Source organism: Danio aesculapii, chromosome 3, assembly GCF_903798145.1.
Source record: "Danio aesculapii chromosome 3, fDanAes4.1, whole genome shotgun sequence".
NCBI lineage: Eukaryota > Metazoa > Chordata > Actinopteri > Cypriniformes > Danionidae > Danio > Danio aesculapii.
The window spans coordinates 57,853,751-57,874,458 of NC_079437.1; the positions used below are offsets into that span (position 1 = coordinate 57,853,751).

Here is a 20,708-nt window from a genome sequence, read left to right on the forward strand (position 1 = left end):
TTTAACAGCCAAGGGGAAGGGGTAGGGGTACAAAAATAGAATTGGGATTGGGTCTAAATAGTGAGTACGTTTTCACTTTTGGGTGAACTGCCCCTTTAATATTACACAGCCTCCGGTCTAACCATATATGGTGTGTTGTGGTAGCGCGCGGGATTGTGGGTAGGTCTTCGGAATCGGCCATAACTGTCTTTCACAGCCGCAGCTGAAGGAGAGAAACGGAGTCATGATGACGGGCTTCAGAGGTTTCACTCATCTCTCCGTGAGTCTCTTTCTCTCAGTCTGCATCACTTTCTCCTTGCCACAAAAATAGCCAATTTCAGAGACAAGGGAGCTTTCAGGGCCGCAGTAAACCTCTGATTGCATGCTAATGTCACTATACTGTCATTCCTGAGCCGGTGTTTGTTGTGCAGCCACTGAACCGGACAAGCACAAATAAATAAAGCTCCGGTTCTGGAAGGGTACACTGTTTGTTTATTTGTGTGTGTGTCCTGGGGGCTTTTAAATGCTGGTGGACTGTGTATCACTTGTGATCCACTGTTTCATTGATGAAGGTCATGATGGGACACACACATAGGAGACCTTTAACCTGGTTTCTGTCACCTGTGTATGAGACTTTACTCACAGAGACGGTCAAATCAACCACAATGGGAAACCTGAGGATGTCAGGGACTTTTTAAACAGTGTTAGCCAGGTATAGAAAGGTTTAAAGATTAATAAGTAAATTGCTTGCTAAACGTTTTACAGAGAAAATACACACCTATACAACATCCAGGAGGTTGTTATCACAGAAAAATGCCTGACAGACTTATCTGGGCACTGTTTTATGGTTCCTTTAGAGAATACAATCATCCTGGATGTACTTTATCCAGCTTATTACACTGCTACTTATCAGAAAGCATAAATATTTGACACAAAACATCGTTCTGAGCCATAATGGTTTATTAAATCTTCAATTAAATGCAAAGCTGATGGAAAAAATACAGCTGAATAATGGAGTATACACTAACCTGCAGATTACTCAGTCACAAGATAGCGCTAAACAATCAACGCACAGCTGACAGAAGTGAAACTGATTCGATTTAGCATATATTAACCTACATGTTCGTTTAGAAGACGCCATGATGACACAATTTCATGTTTTATACAGAAGACTTATGACAGTCTAATTAGTCCTTGATAAATATAATGGAGTATATATATATATATATATATATATATATATATATATATATATGCATAGGGACTTTTAATTTTCAGTCAGCCAGCTCAAGAGCTTCCTGTGAACGGTCATACCATAACAAAACACCGTTTAAGTTAAACGTTAAAACCAATGACCTTTACAAAAATCTAAGTTTGCCTCAGACTAGACAAGAAGCACTGAATTAAATTCCATTGTTCTGAGCCATGTTTTTAACATATGGAAATTAATTTTACCTCAGTATTTTCAATAGAGTTTCTGCGCTTCAATGCTGTCCCGATGGACTTTCTTTCATCTTGTTTTACACTTGAACAACTAAATGAAGGCTTAAGTCTATTTAACTGATTATAGTTTAATTAAATTACATAATTGATGCTGTAAAAGCAACCTCATGAAAATAAAAATAGTCACATTAACCCTTCACTGGACGTTTATTGGTGGCTGAAAAGGTCCATTAAAGCTGTGTGCTGATTTTAAGCAAAGCTGGTGATACTGTAAGTTTATATTATATATATTATATATAATTATACAGTATTTTATATAATACTAATTATATAAAATAAAAATAAAAGAAAGTATGTGCATGATTATATAATCAAGCACAAACAACATTGAGAGCTAATATCAGTATGATTTGATGCAGCGCAGGAGATGCAGACATTGTTCAGATATGAAAAAATATATATTTTAAATGCATTTATATGGCCTGTTATGCCACAGTTTGAAGAATCTTGAATAATGTCGCCTAGATAATCCGACCTAAAGGTAAAACTACATGTTTAAAGACTACTCTTGGCACATGGAGAAGTAAAGCCTGTACAAATAGCCAACAAACTGCTTCATTTACAATGCATCTTATGTCATTGTGTTCACATGGCTGATAATTTAATATTAAATAGATATTCAATTCATTACATTTGTCATTACTCTGCTATCTTGATTTCAGCCAATCATTGCATTGCTGATCATGATTTCGAGGATAGATAGATCTGTCCTTCACAACAAACACAAGCACACTTTGTAGTCTCAGATCAGGACATCCAGATATTTTAATCTGATTCACAAACTTGTTAGAGGAACCAAACTAGCAAGAGAACAGCTACTAATATTATCAAGTATCTGTTCATTTAGATTCACCATCACTTTTTTACAATTAAATCCTGAACTATTCAAGACAAACTATATGTCGTTGGGTGTCATTTATCACCTAGGAAGAGTAACACATTAAATTTACCCTCACCTTAAACTTGTGAGACCATTTACGGTTCCATATTTAAACCATACTATACAAACTATATGATTTAAAGGCTTGAAAGGTCCATATGTGGTGACTGATTTTTGATAGATGTAAGCAACAGTATTTATTGTGTTCGCATCAAGGATACCCATCAGAGTCGTAAAGCATTACTTTGCTACAGCAATCCAGATGTAAACTAATTTAGATGTTTTATAGAGGCTAATTTACAATCAAATACCACCAGTCTTCCCTTACTACTTTAGAATTTTATGTCTACTGTACAAATATTGACGGAAGTATGAAAATATACAGTTCCAGTTACTCAATATATAGGGAGCCACCAATGGAAACTGTATGTCAACCGGTGGTCATGTTTGGTACTGCAGCCAAAGAAATTTTCACAATCAATTTTTGAGATATCAACTTTAAATTTGGAATATAATTTGTGCAGATAGTTTTCTGTCAGTTCTATGCTAAAATGAGTTTTGTAAAATACATATTTTATGTAATTATAAAATATACATTAATTGTTCCATTATTTTCATAAATAAAGGCCACATAACATTTGTTTTAATAAACGTATTTAACTTTTTTCCACTTCACCTACAATCTGACATCTGTCCCCTTTAAAATGAGCTTAAATCTTAAAGCAAAGCATTGAAGATTATCCTTCAGTTAAGTGAAAAGTGGGAGCGACAGCTAAGGGGATTTTAAAAGCGAGGTATGAAGAAGGACTCCAGGTCTCAATCTCACAAAAAAAGGCCTGTTTTTTGACACTGGGTGTTTTTTTCACAGAGACGCTGTTATGCTGCTGCCGCCAAGAGGAGCAAGGCTCTAACTGAACCTCTAGTCAGCCGAAAGTCTGCAGCTTCACCAGTGCTCCAGCCGCAGGATGTCCAGGTATACACTCTTTCATCTTTCTGACACTTTAACCCACACTTGCACCAGTTTTGCACTTTTGCACTTGACACATTCTTACAATCACTCCATACAATACCTGACAAAAGTCTTGTCGCCTATCCAACTTTTAGGAACAGCAAGTAATAACTTGACTTCTAGTTAATCATTTGGTATCAGAAGTGGCTTATATGAAAGGCACAAGCCTCTAGATTACGCTTATTTGACCAAAATAAAATATGATCATGACTTGATTTTTAATGATTTAATTAGGACAGTAACTCAATGCCTCCATCTTACTCCAGACATGCTCAATAATGTTCATATCTGGTGACTGGGCTGGCCAATCCTGGAGCACCTTGAGCTTCTTTGCTTGCATTAACTTTGATGTGGAAGCTGAAGTATGAGGAGCGCTATCCTACTGAAGAATTTGCCCTCTCCTGTGGTTTGTAATGTAATAGGCAGCACAAATGTCTCAGGCTTCTGATGTTGCCATCCACTCTGCAGATCTCTCGCACACCCCCATACTGAACGTAAACCCGAACCATGACTTTTCCTTCACCAAACTTGACTGATTTCTGTGAGAATCTTGGGTCCATGCAGGTTTCAATAGGGCTTCTGCAGTATTATTATTGAGATGCAGATCAACAGATGATTCATCAACCTTCTGCCACTTTTCTAAATGATCAGCTATCAGTCAAGTTATTATTTGTTGCTCTTACAACTGGGATCGAAGACAAGACTTTTGTCAGGTAGTGTATATTGAAAAAAACATTGTGCATTTATGAAATGTGCCTCACACAGGTGAGTGGGCTTGACAAACCACCTGTAGAAACACTCTTCTCTCTATAAAAAAAACAAAAACAACCCCCCTCCTTACTCTAGCATGACATTCTTTAAGCACAAATAGTTCCCCTGTATAATTAGCACTTCTCGTGTGTATTGCCTCTTCTTGTTGAATGCTGAATGCCTTCTGAATAGTAAAAGTAATGCACTGAATGATGGGTATTTAAATGAGAGTTGACTTAACCACGATCAACACCACTTGTTTTAGGTGTCCAAGCTGCCCAGTGGTCTTGTGGTGGCCTCCCTGGAGAACTACTCCCCCGTCTCCAAAATCGGTGTGTTTGTGAAAGCCGGCAGCCGCTATGAGACTGCAGAAAACCTGGGCGTCACACACATGCTCAGATTAGCAGCGAATATGGTGAGTGACTGCTCAGAAGTGCTCTATCTGCTGATTTACAGTTTAGATCAAATGCTGGATGTGCTGTGAGTAATGACTGTGTGTTTCAGACCACTAAAGGTGCGTCGGCCTTTAAGATCTGTCGCAGTCTGGAGGCTCTGGGCGCTAGTTTGAGGTCAGTTTCACGTGTGTGCATGAACACTTTCTGTAAGCACTCTATCATTTCTCTCACGTTAATCTTTTGCTGTTTTTCAGTGTGACGTCTTCAAGGGAACACATGGTCTATTCTCTGGACTTTCTTAGAGATGATTTGTGAGTATCATTGCTGTAAATGAGCTGCCATTAGAGTAAAACCTAATGTACAAGAAATATACTCTATAGTTCAGATGTTTGGAGTCAGTAATTATAGCTGGACAATTCATTGTTACTTTCTGGTCAGATTAGGGGTTGTCATGATACTGGAATTCGGTACCAATCGATACTGAACTTTTAAAAACGTTCATTCAGCATTTGAGTTCTTAAACAGCGCTGATTTGCCATCGTGCTCAACAGAAATGACTGTGATTGGCCATAAAGGTCATCAGTTCCCCGAACTCACCGCTGTTTACTGAGTGTAAACACATATACAGGGACACTGGAGCTTTTCAAAGTCACGTCGATCAGCTGGTTTGTCTATAAACTGACATATGAGCAATCCGCTGATGAATCCCGGCTTTAAAACGCTCAACAGCACTCAAAAGTTAGTGGGAAATGGACGTTTTTAAAATTTCAGCATCGTGACAACACTAGATCATATAACAAGGACATCTCAAACAACGTTTTTTTTGTTTAATTTTTTATATGACAATTGAGCTAATGACACATACAGCATAAAACCACATTTATATTCAGATCTTCTTCGAGAATCACATGTCTGCAGGGTGCAAACAGCATCTGGATCGGGAGTTTACTGGAAAATTGGTGTTCACCTGAACCGCACATACACAAGCAAACTCACGCAGCTCCGTAATTGGCTAAAGTGCTTGGTTTGAGTTATTAATATTTATCTACTCTCCCCTGTTGGTCACCCCTGGCTATTGTTCAAACTATACATGGCCTTTGGGGGAGCCCACAATGCAAAAATGTAAAAATTAGCAAAATAATTTTACCCAAACGAAAGTTAAGCAAAAACGAAAATCATAATCTTGTCAGCAAAATATCAAAGGAAAACACGCTCTCCTCCACTTTTTCTGGCATCTTTTTTTATATGACCGCGTCACGTCGCCTAATGATGATAGATTGGTTTCCTGACCAATCAGCTGTCGCAAAGGCGGGCCTAGCAGAAATGATAGGCACTGCGAGAGGGAAAGAGAGAGAGAGAACGGGAGGCAAAAATACAACCAATATACGGCTACAACCATAACACAAAAAAAAAATTGATCCTGACCTACTTTTTCACAATTTCACAATCTGAATTTCTGGTTTTGAATTTTAGAATATTGAATTTGATGATCTGAATGTCTTCATCTTGGAAAATTGAAACTGTATTTTAACAAACTGGATATCTGCAGTCCGAATAAAAAATCTGACCTCAAAAAATTCTGTTGACTTAAATTTCAGATGTTTAATATTCAAGTAAAAAATTCTAATTCGATTTAAGAAATTCAAAATCAAAGCAGTTTTTAATGGCATATAATATCCAGTTCTATTAAATTACAATTGTTAATAATTCAGATTGACACAATTCAAATTCAGATTGTCTCGTCATATTTTAAGCTCCATATATCATGAGGTAACACAATCTAACCTGGCTCTCACTTATAATGTGTTCCCACATTAAGCCATTGAATTTGAGGCTGTTGTACCTGAAAGGAAATTGAAAGGTCCTTGAATTTGAAGTTAAGCCAGTTGTGGGAACCCTGTTTAGCAGACATAGTGACTATCAGTAGCACAATGATCATGTAGACAGTCTGTCCTGTAGGTTAGATTTAAAAATGATTGTGTGTTTTTGTGTGCAGTGACGGTGTGATCGAGTACCTGGTGGATGTGACCACTGCTCCTGACTTCAGACCCTGGGAGTTGGCAGATCTCAGCCCAAGGGTCAAGATCGACAAGGCCCTGGCAGACCAGAGCCCACAGATAGGTGCAGTACACAGTTTACTCTTAAATGAATGTGTGAAGTTGATGAAGTGATTCTGAAGAGCTGTGTTTTCTCTGCTCAGGTGTCCTGGAGAAGCTGCATGAAGCTGCATATAAAAACGCTTTGTCCAACTCGCTCTACTGTCCAGACATCATGCTGGGGAAGATCAGTGTTGATCATGTAAGAGACAGCCAGCTTTCTGTACTGTTCCCCTTCTGATTTGAATGCTAGTGTATGCTAACACTGCCTTTCTGCTCTGAATCTGCAGCTTCAGCAGTTCTTTGAGAATAATTACACCAGTGCAAGAATGGCTCTTGTTGGATTAGGTAAGTCCTTTTTCCTGTATAAAATGTTTATTGTTTTTGAAAATAAGCTTATTTCAGGAAATAAACTCTCTAAATAGCAACAATTTAGGATTTTTACACATTTTGCTTATCGTGATAGTTCAAAGAAAACAGATAGTTTACCCAAAAATGAGTATTTACTCACTGTTTATTCAACCTTAAATGGTTTCAAAGCCTTCATGAGTTTCTTACTTCTGTTGAACACCTAAGAAGATATTTTGAAGAAAGCTGAAAACCTGTAAGCATTGACTTAAATAGTAGGACAAAACTATGGAGGTCAGTGGTTACAGGTTTCCAGCATTGTTCATATTATCTTCTTTTGTGTTCAACTGAAGAAAGAAACTCAAACAGGATATAATGACAATGATTATAATGAATAAGTCAGTCAGTGAGTGAATGTTTGCTGTTGAAGGGGTCAGTCATGCAGCTCTGAAGGCGGTTGGTGAGCAGTTCTTCAGTGCTCATAAAGGAGCTGGAGCACCGGGAGCCAAAGCTGTGTACCGCGGCGGTAAGTGCAGACACACTCCATCACACTAATTAAACATCTACAGTTATTAAAATAAAATGTAATTGCAGAAAATGTCATTGTAATTCAGTGATTTTAAATAACCCTTCTTTGTTGTTTACACATTAATTCAGTACGTATTTGCCAAAGTTTTCTGTATAAAATAAAAACATGTTTTGCATAATGCCATGCATTACATACATCTTACCATAGATATATTGGGTTTCTTCAAGAGGACCTATTATGTCCCTTTTTACAAGATGTAAAATAAGTCATTAAGTCTCTAAAAGAGATGGTCACCTATGGGCGGGGCTTTCCTCCTCTAATGACATGTACAAAGGGAGAATGTCAGACTGTTGTCACTGTTGTTTAAACCCCTTATAAAAGTTATTTTTGCATAATAGCCCCCCTTTAAAATAAAGAGAAAACGTTTTACCAAGATTAAATAACTGAAATAGCAACTATATTTTAAAACCATTGACACCAATGAATAACTTTTATAATAATAAAAAAACTCTGAGGCATCTCTGGGTCATATTTCACCTCATATATTATGCATAAATAAAGTACTGAATATTTTCAGTGTTAAAAACATCAATTTGGTATTACATTTTTTATTTTATTATGAACAAATATTCAAATAGTAAATTATTTAATTATGTATAGACCATGGGCATATTTATTTGATTACTTTTAGAAAATGGGTCATGAGCTCTACTTACAATGTAATCATGATTTTTACGCATACATTATTTTTAAGCAATTCGCTATTGTCTGTTTTGGCTTGACCCTCATGAGAATGCTTAGTTTGAATGGGCATTGGCAATTGCAGACATCGAATTAAACACCCATTGCTGTGATTGGTTGACAGTTTTGCATATTAACAGAATTAAAAAAAATTTTTAAATTCAGCTTTATTTGTACAGCGCTTATACAATGTAGATTGTGTCAAAGCAGCTTCACATAAAAGGTCACAGTAAATTGGAACAGTGTAGTTCAGTTTTCAATGTTTAAGTTCAGTTCAGTTTAGCTCAGTTCAGTGTGGTTTAAAAATCACTACTGAGAGTCCAAACACTGAAGAGTAGATCCAACAATGCGCAGCTCTACAGATCCCGAACCATGCAAGCCAGTGGCGACAGCGGAGAGGGAAAAAAAACTTCACTAATTGAAAGTGAAGAAAAAAAAACTTAACTGAAACGCCTCTCTGGTATTCTGTTCGCATGGAGAAACGTAACGTAACATAACGTAATGTGTATTTATATAGCGCATTTATTTTGTATGGGCATACATCCAAAGCGCTTCACAATCATGAGGGGGGTCTCTCCACACCACCACCAGTGTGCAGCATCCACTTGGATGATGCGACGGCAGCCACAGGACAACGGCGTCAGTGCGCTCACCACACACCAGCTATTGGTGGAGTGGAGAGACAGTGATAGAGCCAATTTGGGGGATGGGGATGACTGTGAGGCCATGATCGTAAGGGCCGATAGAGGGACTTTGGCCGGGACATCAAATACTCCAAAACTGCTAGCCAAGCTTACAATTAAGTTTCATACTTGGACTCACCAATAAAGTTAAACCTCATCTGTCTCATAAGTTTTGTTTCTAAACATTTCAATCAAACAAAATCAGCATTTTTTCAGCTTGCTCAAGCTAATGCACTTGAAGGGTATGAGATTACAACACCATCCTCTGAATAATGCCTCATCCGATCACGCTGGTCTTCTGAAGTAAATCTCAACTTGCTTTTTGATGGCAAATCTCCTTCCGAAATAACACCCATCTCTTTGTTTACAAGTTTGAAGGTATTCCTGTACTGTAGTTGCAATCATGAGATATTTGACAGGACGGACTGTACCTCATGTTCGTTTCATACAGATTACAAAACCAGAGAACATTTGTTTTCAAGTGTAGCTGGTTCGTTTAAAAGAAGAGATTTCAAGCTTTATGTGTATATATATTCTCTTGTTTGGGAAGCAAGTATTCGCTGAGATTCAAGTGCATTTGCTGATCCTAACGGGTGCATAACAACTGCAGAAATTACTGTAAAACATTTGTATAATCTGAGCCCCTCCACTGGATAATCATCAGTCTATATTGATTGCTGATTGGCTCCTGTACTAGAAGGCGGGGCTTCATTCACCATATTGAGCGTTATACTTTTCCTCATTGAAAACTATACATTTACATTTACATTTAGTCATTTAGCAGACACTTTTATCCAAAGCGACTTACAAATGAGGACAAGGAAGCAATTTACACATCTATAAGAGCAGCAGTGAACAAGTGCTATAGACAAGTTTTAGGTGTGTAAAGTCTACGAAGCAAAGCATTAGTAATGTTTTTTTTTTTGTTTGTTTTTTGAGAGAGTACAGTTAGTGGTATAGCCAGAGAGGCAGTTACAGATTAGGAAGGAAAGTGGAGACTAAACAGTTGAGTTTTTAGTCGTTTCTTGAAGACAGCAAGTGACTCTGCCGTTCTGATGTAGTTAGGGAGTTCATTCCACCAACTGGGCAGATTGAATGCGAGAGTTCGGGAAAGTGATTTCTTCCCTCTTAGGGATGGAACTGCGAGGCGACGTTCATTCACAGAACGCAAGTTTCTGGAGGGCACATATATCTGCAGAAGTGAGAGCAGATAAGAAGGAGCAAAGCCAGAGGTCGCTTTGTAAGCAAACATCAGAGCTTTGAATTTGATGCGAGCAGCAACTGGCAGCCAGTGCAAACGGGTGAGTAGCGGAGTGACATGTGCTCTTTTGGGTTCATCAAAGACCACTCGTGCTGCTGCGTTCTGAAGCAGCTGAAGAGGTTTGATAGAGTTAGCTGGAAGCCCGGCTAGTAGAGAGTTGCAATAATCCAGTTTGGAGAGAACAAGAGCTTGAACAATGAGTTGAGCTGCATGTTCAGATAGGAAGGGTCGGACCTTTCTGATGTTATAGAGTGCGAATCTGCAAGATCGAGCAGTTCCAGAAATGTGCTCAGAGAAGTTTAATTCAAGTTTAGTATACTAGTGATATGACTTGTGTATTTTATAGTTTTAGTAATATATAACAATATTTCATGTATAACTGTAATTTGAAGTATAATGATAATCATTATTGATAATAACAGGCATTACAAAGAAAACTAGCAGAAATACATCAACGTAGTTTTTGTGGGTCACAGTAATGTGGATTCTTGTTTCCAAATGTGCTTAAAGGCCATTTAAACAATGTGCTTGTGAGAATGACATTGTGGTGTGTGTGTTTGTGTGTGTGAACAGGTGAGCTGCGGGTTCAGGGCACTGGATCTCTGGTTCATGCTCTGCTGGCTTGTGAAGGAGCCGTGACGGGCTCAGCCGAAGCCAACGCCTTCAGTGTGCTGCAGAGGATTCTGGGAGCCGGACCACATGTCAAGAGAGGATCCAACATCAGCAGCAAACTCAGCCAGGGCATCGCCAAGGCAACCGCTCAGCCGTTTGACGTGAGTGCTTGTCAACCCTTAAGGTTTACATCAGCGTTAGTTAATCAATAGCAAATTCTGATTTCGTTTTAGTCTTGGCTGTTAAGTAGGCCTGGGCGATTAAAGTGATGGTCGTGTGCATTTTGTCAATAAAGCCGGTTCTAGTAAATCACTAGAACATGCTTTTAGGCCCCGTTTACTGTAATACGTAACAGCGTTTTAGAATGAAAACGATCCGCGTCAATATTGGCGTTTCACCCAGTGTTTCTGAACAACTCTCCGTCTACAATACACCGCTAAAACCACACATCACGTGACCACACTCTGGCATGCACTGCAGCGTGCTTTGAGCACATCTACCCATAGGAGAGCTGTGCATGTCGGACTGTTCATCAAGGATCTACCGCTGGATCTAATCTCACTATATTTGTTAAACGTGATATTTAATTCATCTTGTTGTCTATATCTAGCGACATATTCCCAGACTTTAGTCTTTTAAATCTATTAATTGTTCTCAGGTAACGTGTTTTGACTGGGCGCAAAGATAAGTTAGGTTAATATATTAATTAATGTAACCATGTATACTTATTCTGCACATTCGACTGATTGCTTGCCTTTATTTCCTATATTATATAAGCTTAATGTACGTTATACTTTAAAAATGACCATTATTGATTATTAAAACTAATATTCAGCAAAAGAGAGGGTATGTTTTGTATTTTCAATGATAATGAAGGGAGGCAGTAATGTTATAGGCTCCATTTTGTTATAAATATGCATTCAGTGAAGATGACGCTCATATGGCCTAAATATGTAGATACGCAATGCCTCAATATTTTTGGTGTCTGTTAAGTTGCTAATATCAAAATGAAAATAGGCAGTTCCTCCTATCATGTTTACATTTCATTGTTAAGATGAAACAGCGTGGTCAGGGTGATGTGAATGAGGTTAAGATAAAGTACACTGTTCCCTTTGAAGATTTACTCAACGTGTCCTCGGGAGTTTGTTTTCCATATTAAACTTGCGAAGTCTGAACTTACAAGGAGAGGATGCAAGACTGAACTGTGTGTAGGCTACTTAATATTGTGGACAAAGCTCCAATCAGATAGGTGAATGTCTGCAGCCCCGCCTCCTTTTTCAGATGTCTCCGTTTGCCCCCATCCACACTGACACAGAGCAGCAGCGTTTTAGAATGAAAACGGCCCCTTCAGCGTTTCCAAAGCGCTCCGTTTTCGGCTCTCGAAAACTCCGGCGTAGTGTGGACGGACAGCGTAACCGTAGCAAAACGTGTGCGTTTTAAAATTAAAACGTATTAGTGTAAACAGGGCCTTAGATGGTGCAACATTTACTCATCATCAAAGTCAAACAAACCAACAAAAAACTGGCTTCACGTGAGACTAATGCTGAATAGAGAGATTTGTGAGTTGTAGATGTTTTCAGTATTTAGTTTACAATTGTATGGCCTGTTATTAACTTAAATAAAGTTTTATTATTACTATTAGCGTATTAAGAAAAAACCTAAAAGACAGTGATAGCAAAAGTAGATCAACCTCAGTGTGGGATCTGTCAAAATGGCTGACGATCTTGCAGCCAAAATCTGCTCACATCCAGTCAGCTGGATCTACATAGTCTACATTTCAGCTTAGTTGTTCACCTCAATGGATCTTTTCCCATATTGTTCCTTTCAGCCATCTTCATCTTGTCTTCATTTGTTGAAAAATGTCATTTTTGACCGTTTCTGTCTGTTTTCACTTTATTTTTGTTAGTCTTGTTTCCGTCTCACCAAAGTTGAGATGTTTGTGATTGTTTTTCCTCACAGGCCACAGCTTTTAGCACTACTTACTCAGACTCGGGGCTTTTCGGGCTCTACATCATCTCTCAAGCAGACTCGACCCGTGAGGTGAGAGTTCAACAGACCTGACGCTTGTGTTAAAGAGAGAGTTCACCAAGATATTAACATTCTGACATCTTTTACACCTGTTTGAGTTTCTTTCTTCTGTTTATTAAAGAAGAAAGAAGATTAAATATTAAAAACATTAGATATTTTGAAGAATGTTGAAAACGTAGCCATCGTCCAGTTGGTTTTCAGTATTCTTTGAAATATCATCTGCTAAAGGTTTGGATTTACTTGAGGTAAATAGTGAGTAAATATTCATTTTTTGGTGAACTGTTTATTTTATTGTTACAGATAATACATTTAGTTTAACTCCTGTTTGTTTCTTTCATTTTGTTTCAGAGTTTTTGTTTTTACTAGTTTTATTTTTGTCACTAGCACTTGTTAATTGCTATTCCTGTTTGAGCCAATTATTTCTGCCGAACCTTATCTGAAACATCTCTCTCTTTGTCTGTATTTGACGCTAATACAGTGTGCAGCGAGCGTGTGTTTGTGCTCTACATTGTTCTGTGTGTGTCTGCAGGTCATCAGTTCGGCTGTGGCTCAGGTGACTGCTGTGGCGGAGGGAAAACTGACCACTGATGATCTTACCAGAGCAAAGTGAGTCTCTTCAGCAGAGCCAATGAAACACCAGCTCCCATAACCACCATAATGCACTCCTGGAGGAGTCTTTAGAGCTGATTAATATGATTTCAGGAGAGTTCCTCTACAGTACAGAAATACACCATGGTCAAGCTCGGTGCTGTTTTTGATTAATAGAGTAATGTATGTGTGTGTGAGAGCTGATGTGGTGTGTTGTGTTTCAGGAATCAGCTGAAGGCAGATTATCTGATGTCTCTGGAGAGCTCAGAGGTGCTGCTGGAGGAGCTGGGGGTTCAGCTTTTAAACAGCGGCGTCTACAGTTCACCACAGACTGTGACGCAAAACATCGACTCGGTGACCTCCAGCGACGTCCTCAAAGTAAGACACTTCAGTCACGACAGATCAGCTTTTGCTGGATCTTTTTAATACTGAACTAATCATTTCACAGCAGAAAACTTCACCTCAGTCCAACAAGACCCTTTATCATCAGTTAGATGCTAGATGACCCGTCACGCTAAAGAGTAAGAAAACAGGCCAATAAATATCTATGAGTGCTACCAATTAATCAGGCCAATTTAATCAATTAATATAGCCAGCACCTGCAGGAGAGCAAGCCAGGCTTTAATCCAGGGGTCACCAATCTCGGTCCTGGAGGGCCGGTGTCCCTGCAGGGTTTAGCTCCAACTTTCCTCAACACACCTGCCTGGGTGTTTCAAATATATCTAGTAAGACCTTGATTGGCTTGTTCAGGTGTGTTTGATTAGAGTTGGACTAAAATCTGCAGGACACCGGCCCTCCAGGAACAAGTTTGGTGATCCTTAATCGCTGAAGCAGCAGAACACTCAACTATCAGCTGGAGATCCAGCTGCTGTGGCAACGGAGACACCACATCTCTATTCCCTCTTTCAAGGAACGTGGGTAACGGACATTACCTGGACGTTCACTTTCGGGAACTATGACGTGGTGTCTAGAGACACTTTTGGGAATGTGTACGTGAAACGCCACAGCAGCTGAACCCTTTGCATATTTGGTGAGAAGTTTGTCAAGTATCGCGAGAGCGCACAAGCTTCACCAAAACCTCCTTCGTTTTCGTCTTTGTAAATGTATTTAATACATAATCTTACTGTAAGCCTTTTAGAAGTAAATCTATTTACTCCGCGCTGCAGGTGTTTGACCCGTACGGCACTTCAGAGTCTGTAGTCCTGCTGCCTTTGGCCAGAACGAGCCGGTTCTCCACCAGTCATCCTCGCTGTTGTTCCCGCGACAAAAACAACGAGTGGACATCACAGCAGCACGGTTATAGCATTAAATACAGAGACTTAAAACTATTACTTTAACACGTTTGTGCTCAATAATGGGTTTTATCTCTAAATCGCGATCGCGAATGAATCTTTTTAACCGGATCTTTTAAGTGAACCGGTTGAACTAGTTCACCTAATCGAACCGAATCATTTGAAACGATTCGCGTCTCCAGTAAGCACTCATCCACAAACTACTTACTTTTTAACAAGCCTAATACCCCCTCCAACTCTAAATAATCCAATATATACTCTTATTCAGTTATTAGAACAGTGACGTTACACTAAGATCAAATTTGAGAAGCAGTTAACCGATAAAACTGCTCATGCGTGATTCAGGGAACCGAGCACAAACAGTACATGACAGCCTGTTGTGACTGAACTAAACTTCAACAATTGCAGCGCGGGTAAACCGAGAGCTTAAATGAGAGGATCTGGTGAAACGTAAGTTTATTTCATTAAAGAAAATCGTAATGGAGTTTAAATAGGTGAATCATGCTTCAGTTGGGTTGCAAAACCTTACTGTAAGACATTTTTCAGATCATAGTGATGTTTTAATTGACTGAAATTACTATTGCTGACTACATAATTTTGCCATGTTGAGTCCTAACATCCGCGATTAATATCTGAACTTCCCATCACTACTGTGTATCTAACCTCAGTAGCAGCCTTGCACACATATTGTACTTAAGGCTGCTGTCTTGTGGGCTGTTGTATTTGAATTTGAGGATGGGTAGATGATAGTGTTCAAGTGTCCTCTGAATATTTATTCTGTTGATTTTGAATCTTGCACCTAACAAATATCCTCATTTAGAAACAAAAACTAAAACTAATACTGAAACTAATAAAAACTAAACTAAAACTAAGTCATTTCAAAATATAGAAACTAATAAAAACTAGTAAATCTCCCTCTAAATCTATTTAAAATGAACTAAATTTGAAAACAAAAAGGTCAAAACGAAATAGAAACTAAAACGAATGAAAAATCCAAAACTATTAAAGCCTTGGATCTACTGCAGTTTTTGGTTGCTCTATGTCCACCGTCAGCTGTTCCTACACACGTGTCGGTCAAAATAGTTCAGCTTTTGCCAATTGTAAACATTAATCTCTGTGGATAAATACTGAATGTGCGTCACTGTTTTTGCTTATGGTTAAGAATAGAGCAATATGCTGGTGTTTAACTGCACACACATACCTGCCAATATTTTTCCCTGAAAATCCGGGAGACTTGGTTCGGGGGTGAGGTGTCTGAATCGGGTACTGTGTATTGTGGTGTCAGTAACTACTATGAAGCGTGTTTCGGGTGGCCGCTGCGATCAGATCCTATAGCAATGTTGGCGACCTGGGGGTTTCACAGACCGTACCAAAATGCTGAGGACGGGGAGGGTTCTTTCTGTCTCGCGCTGAATGCTGTCGACCAATCGCAAAAGACTGCCATCGGTCCAATCAGCGTAGATTAGCATTGTGCTAAGGAGGAGTTTGGGAACAAATAAATGCATATTATATAACAATGAACGTGTTTTTTGACATTGCATGCCTATCAGACTGTTGTTGGAGACCCCCAAAACTAAAATATGACCATTTATAATGCATCATTGGGACTCTTTAAACATTTATGTGTTTAAAATATTCACATTTAGCAGATTGTTCTGGATGATTCTTTTAAACTTAAATGAAGTTTGATTTGGATCAGGATCAGTCAGACTGATGGAGGTGTTCAGATGAAGGTTTCTCCACGTCCACTTCTGAATCTTGAATGTTTTTGCTAGTTTCTGTTTGCTGTTTGTTGAGAATAACAGATGAGATGTGAAATCTATCATCAGTTCCTCTCTGTGTGTTTCCTCCAGGCTGCGAGGAGGTTTGTTGAAGGCCATAAGAGCATGTCGAGCTGTGGACATCTGGAAAACACACCGTTTCTGGATGAGCTGTGAGGAAGTCCCGCTCTAAAATGCAGATATTGTTCAGCTCTTTCCTGAGTGTAAAACTGATCTGAGAGCTGTCTGAAAGCCGCACTGACGTCCACACATGTTTTCTGCTCAGATCATCATGAAGTCTGGTCTTCAGTCTCGCTTTATTAACATCAGTTTCATCTGTTCGACTGTATATCTGATGTAGATTCATTAAAACAGATCTATCAGTGATGAAGGTCTGCTCTGCTTCATCATTTCCCTCATGAGGAATATACTGCGTTTACTTCACTACTTCAGGATAATTACTGGACATTTGCACATTACTCTGCTAAAATTGACTGCTTAAACATTTACTGAGAGGAAAAACAAAGTACTTATGTTTTATGATTTTATTTAAACCTACTTTAAACATATAATATAGCAGTAGACATGATAATGGAACTCAAACATGGTAAACAAACACTCAAACATCGACACGTGAAGTGAATCATATTTACTTTCAGATCTTTACTTCAGCAGAGAAATATCTGGATTCAAGAGTTCAGCATTAAATCAGAGGAAGCACATTGAGGTAGAAAAAAACAGCTTTCCAGAATATTATCAGTGTTTTTATCCTCTAAATATTTCTGTTTGCTCTCTGCTTATTATATTGGTAAAATGAGCAAGATTGAGTCAGATAAAATCATTGATTATATGATTGACTAATAATATTAGATGGCAGTGTTGTATTAAATGTCTTTGTTATACAGTTCACATCTCAAACAAGAGAAAAGCAGTGTTTAAATGAACATTATCTGTTTAATTAAGTGTAAACTATTTAGTGATCTGGTGGATAAATTATAACTAGATTATTAAAGTTCGTCGAGACAAACTTTGAGGCTGGCTTGAGAAAGCCTGTTGGTAATATTTAGTTTAAACAGTTTAAAAAGTATGAAAAGATACAGAATTAGCATGATTCTAGCATGAATTAGCATGTTATTAGCATGATAGATAGATAGATAGATAGATAGATAGATAGATAGATAGATAGATAGATAGATAGATAGATAGATAGATAGATAGAAAGTTAAAAGACCATCAGTGATTGGCTGCTGGCTAAACTGAGTTAAATGAGCTCAGCCATTAAGCTGCGGTCACACTTGACTTTTCCTCCCATAGACTTCCATTCATACGCACGCGAATGCGTCAGACCGGAAACGCAGGGTCATGCGTCAAGTTTCGCATGTTGTTGCGGTGCAAAGTTCAAGCTTGGTGAACTCTGACCAGCACAATCGCATCACTTGACTGCGTGAGACCAATCGAGGATCAAAACAGGACCTCTCTGGACAGAAATTTAAAACATGGAGCAATCGCTGGCTTTTTTAATGTCTAATCATCTTGTTTAACCCCGCCCCTTTTCGCAGTGCCGTACGACAGAATTTCGCACACACAAAGCCCAATGTAATGTCAATGACAGTCTTTTGCAGTGGAAGTCTATGGGACAGTTTCTAGGGTCCCAAAAGTGGTTGCTAGGGCGTGGCCAGAAAGTTAAAAAGCTCATCAGTTATTGGCAGTTAGGTAGTCCGAGTTAAATGAGCCCAGTTAGAAGTCTGTGTTACAGTCTGATGCAGAGTTATGAGCTCACGAAGTTTGACTCATTGTTAAGTCTATGGGATTTTTCCGACAGTCCCGGGACTTTTTTCGGAAAACCGAAAGTCGGATTAGTCAGAAAAGATATAGCAACCCGAGTCAGACCAGTTTGGAGGTCTGGTGTGAGTTTGGTGGTCATAGCTCGAAAAGCTCTAGGAGGAGATGCGTTTTGTTTTTTAGTCTCAGAAGAAAATTAGGATAACAGTAGTCTGGCTTGCTACACAAGCCAGCCTAATTACACTGTTAGACATTTTATTGTACTTTTGCGGTAACTCACTGGCAGCAGTGTTGTCCCTTTACTGCCTTTTTACAGTAACATACATGCCTTACCGCAACTTCTTTTTATGGTAAAATGCAATTTAGCATATTTAAATTTTACAGTATGACCATTTTTACAGAACTTTTACTGGTATTTTACACTACAGCAGTACACAACCTTTATTTTTAATATTGACTATGGATTTGAATAAATTCCAAACAAGTGAAACGAGATCCTGTCCATTTAAATGGTTTACGAAGGTAATCTCCATTCATCAATCTATTTTAAATACATTTTGTTATACAAGATGTTACTTGATCGTTTTGTTTTTAATTAAAGCAGCAACAATACATTACTTTGATTACAGTACAATACCGCAAATTCCTAATATGCCAACCCAGGCTCATTCTGAAAACGTACCGCTATATACATTTGTGGAGAGCACCAAATATGTCCCAGGAGCTACGTTTTTTTTTTTGTTGCAGTTTTAGTTTATCACGAATCCACCAGAGGCCGCTGTGTACGCTTTTTCAGATCTCATATCTCTCGCGCAAGTACCATTCATGCCTGCTGTTCTTGCATAAATCCACCAGGGGCCGCTGTCAACTGACTGACCAAACAATCGACTGACCCATCCTCACCTCCTTCCCTAAACCCAACCAATGGTGTTTTAAAAAGCACCGATTGACCTGCTCACCCACTTCCCCAAACCCAAGCGTAAATTCCTTGCTTGATTTTTACGTTTTCAGATTTTACCACATTCTCACCCTGTTATTTACTTGTTCGTTTAATTAGTTTTTTTTTTTTGCTTCTATTTTTGTCTTACTCGCTTTCTGGAACTGTTCTTCAACGTACTCGAACCCCATTATCGTGGTCAACTCCTCTCTATGTCTCAAGTCTGCCGACATACATGCCGAGCTAACTGGTAACAGCGGGAAAGCAGTCCATGCTAAGGTAAGTGGTCAGCTGGTAAACGTGAAAAGAAACTACATCATATCGCTCCGTTGCATACATTTTAAAGACAAAATGCAGTCATACATACTTCTGGCTACATACTTTGCGACCTCAAGAAACATATATAGGGCTACATTTTCAGAATGAGCCCATGTTGTAATATGCAGTAACTTACTGTAAAAGTTTTCAAATTACCCACAATGCAGTGCACATTACAGTAGTGACCTGTAAAGAATGTATGAGGTATTTTACTGTCTGTTTTTGCAGTAAATAACTAAAATTGCAGCAAAATCTAACAGTGAATCTATTCCCTACTGAAAAAAACAGCTTAAACCAGCCTAGGCTGGTTTTAGCTGGTCGACCAGCCTGGTTTTAGAGGGGTTTTGGCCATTTCCAGGCTGGTTTTCAGCGATTTCCAGCCTGGTCTTAGCTGGTCAGGCTGGAAAACGGCCAAAACCAGCTATGTCCAGCTTAAACCAGGCTTGTCAAGCTGGTTTTAGCTGGTCATTTTCCAGCCTGACCAGCTAAGACCAGGCTGGAAATGGCTGGAAACCAGCCTGGAAATGGCCAAAACCCCTCTAAAACCAGGCTGGTCAACCAGCTAAAACCAGCCAAGCAGCCTAGGCTGGTTTAAGCTGGATTATTCAGCAGGGTTGTCCATCAAACAGGGCTGTCAGTGTATCACACATTAATTAATCAATTGTAAATAACTGCATATAAATAAATGCTGAGAAAATCTAATCAAACTGAAAGATGAAAGAACTGAAGCTGATGAGGAAGTTGTGCTTTAAAAGTCTTTCTGTGTCGCTCTTCATCATTCATATTTCTGCTTTCTATATAATGAAGTGAAAGGAATTTGGCTGGAGTAGAGCTGGATCTCCAAAATAACGTGCTTTTAAACTAGAGACGAGGGCGAGGAAAAAAGCTGATTTATCAAGTATTAAAGTTCAGTTCATCACCCAATCAGGCTTAAGCTACGGTCACACCGGGCTTTGTGTGTGCGAAATTCTGTCGCATGGCGCTGCGAAAAGGGGCGGGATTAAACATGATGTTTAAACATTAAAAAAGCCAGGGATTTGCTCCATGTTTTACATTTCTGTCCAGAGAGGTCGTGTTTTAATCCTCGATTGGTCTCACGCAGTCAAGTGATGCGATTTCGCAGGTCAGAGTTCACCAAGCTTTAACTTAGCACAGCAGCTAACTGCGAAACGCATGACCCTGCGTTTCCGGTCTGACGCATTCTCGTGCGTATGAAT

The 20,708-nt window shown here is 39.0% G+C and overlaps 1 protein-coding gene across 1 annotated transcript; it reads left to right on the forward strand.

Moving 5' to 3' along the window:
• The first annotated feature begins 146 nt into the window (after positions 1-146).
• On the forward strand, positions 147-16,841 carry LOC130221720 (cytochrome b-c1 complex subunit 2, mitochondrial). Its single transcript, XM_056454302.1, has 14 exons — positions 147-259; positions 3,231-3,335; positions 4,387-4,536; positions 4,626-4,690; positions 4,771-4,827; positions 6,513-6,637; positions 6,717-6,814; positions 6,903-6,960; positions 7,391-7,486; positions 10,748-10,947; positions 12,746-12,826; positions 13,344-13,420; positions 13,627-13,780; positions 16,548-16,841. The coding sequence occupies exons 1-14, from the start codon at positions 224-226 to the stop codon at positions 16,629-16,631; spliced, it is 1,386 nt and encodes a 461-aa protein (XP_056310277.1). The 5' UTR covers positions 147-223; the 3' UTR covers positions 16,632-16,841.
• Positions 16,842-20,708: the final 3,867 nt, after the last annotated feature.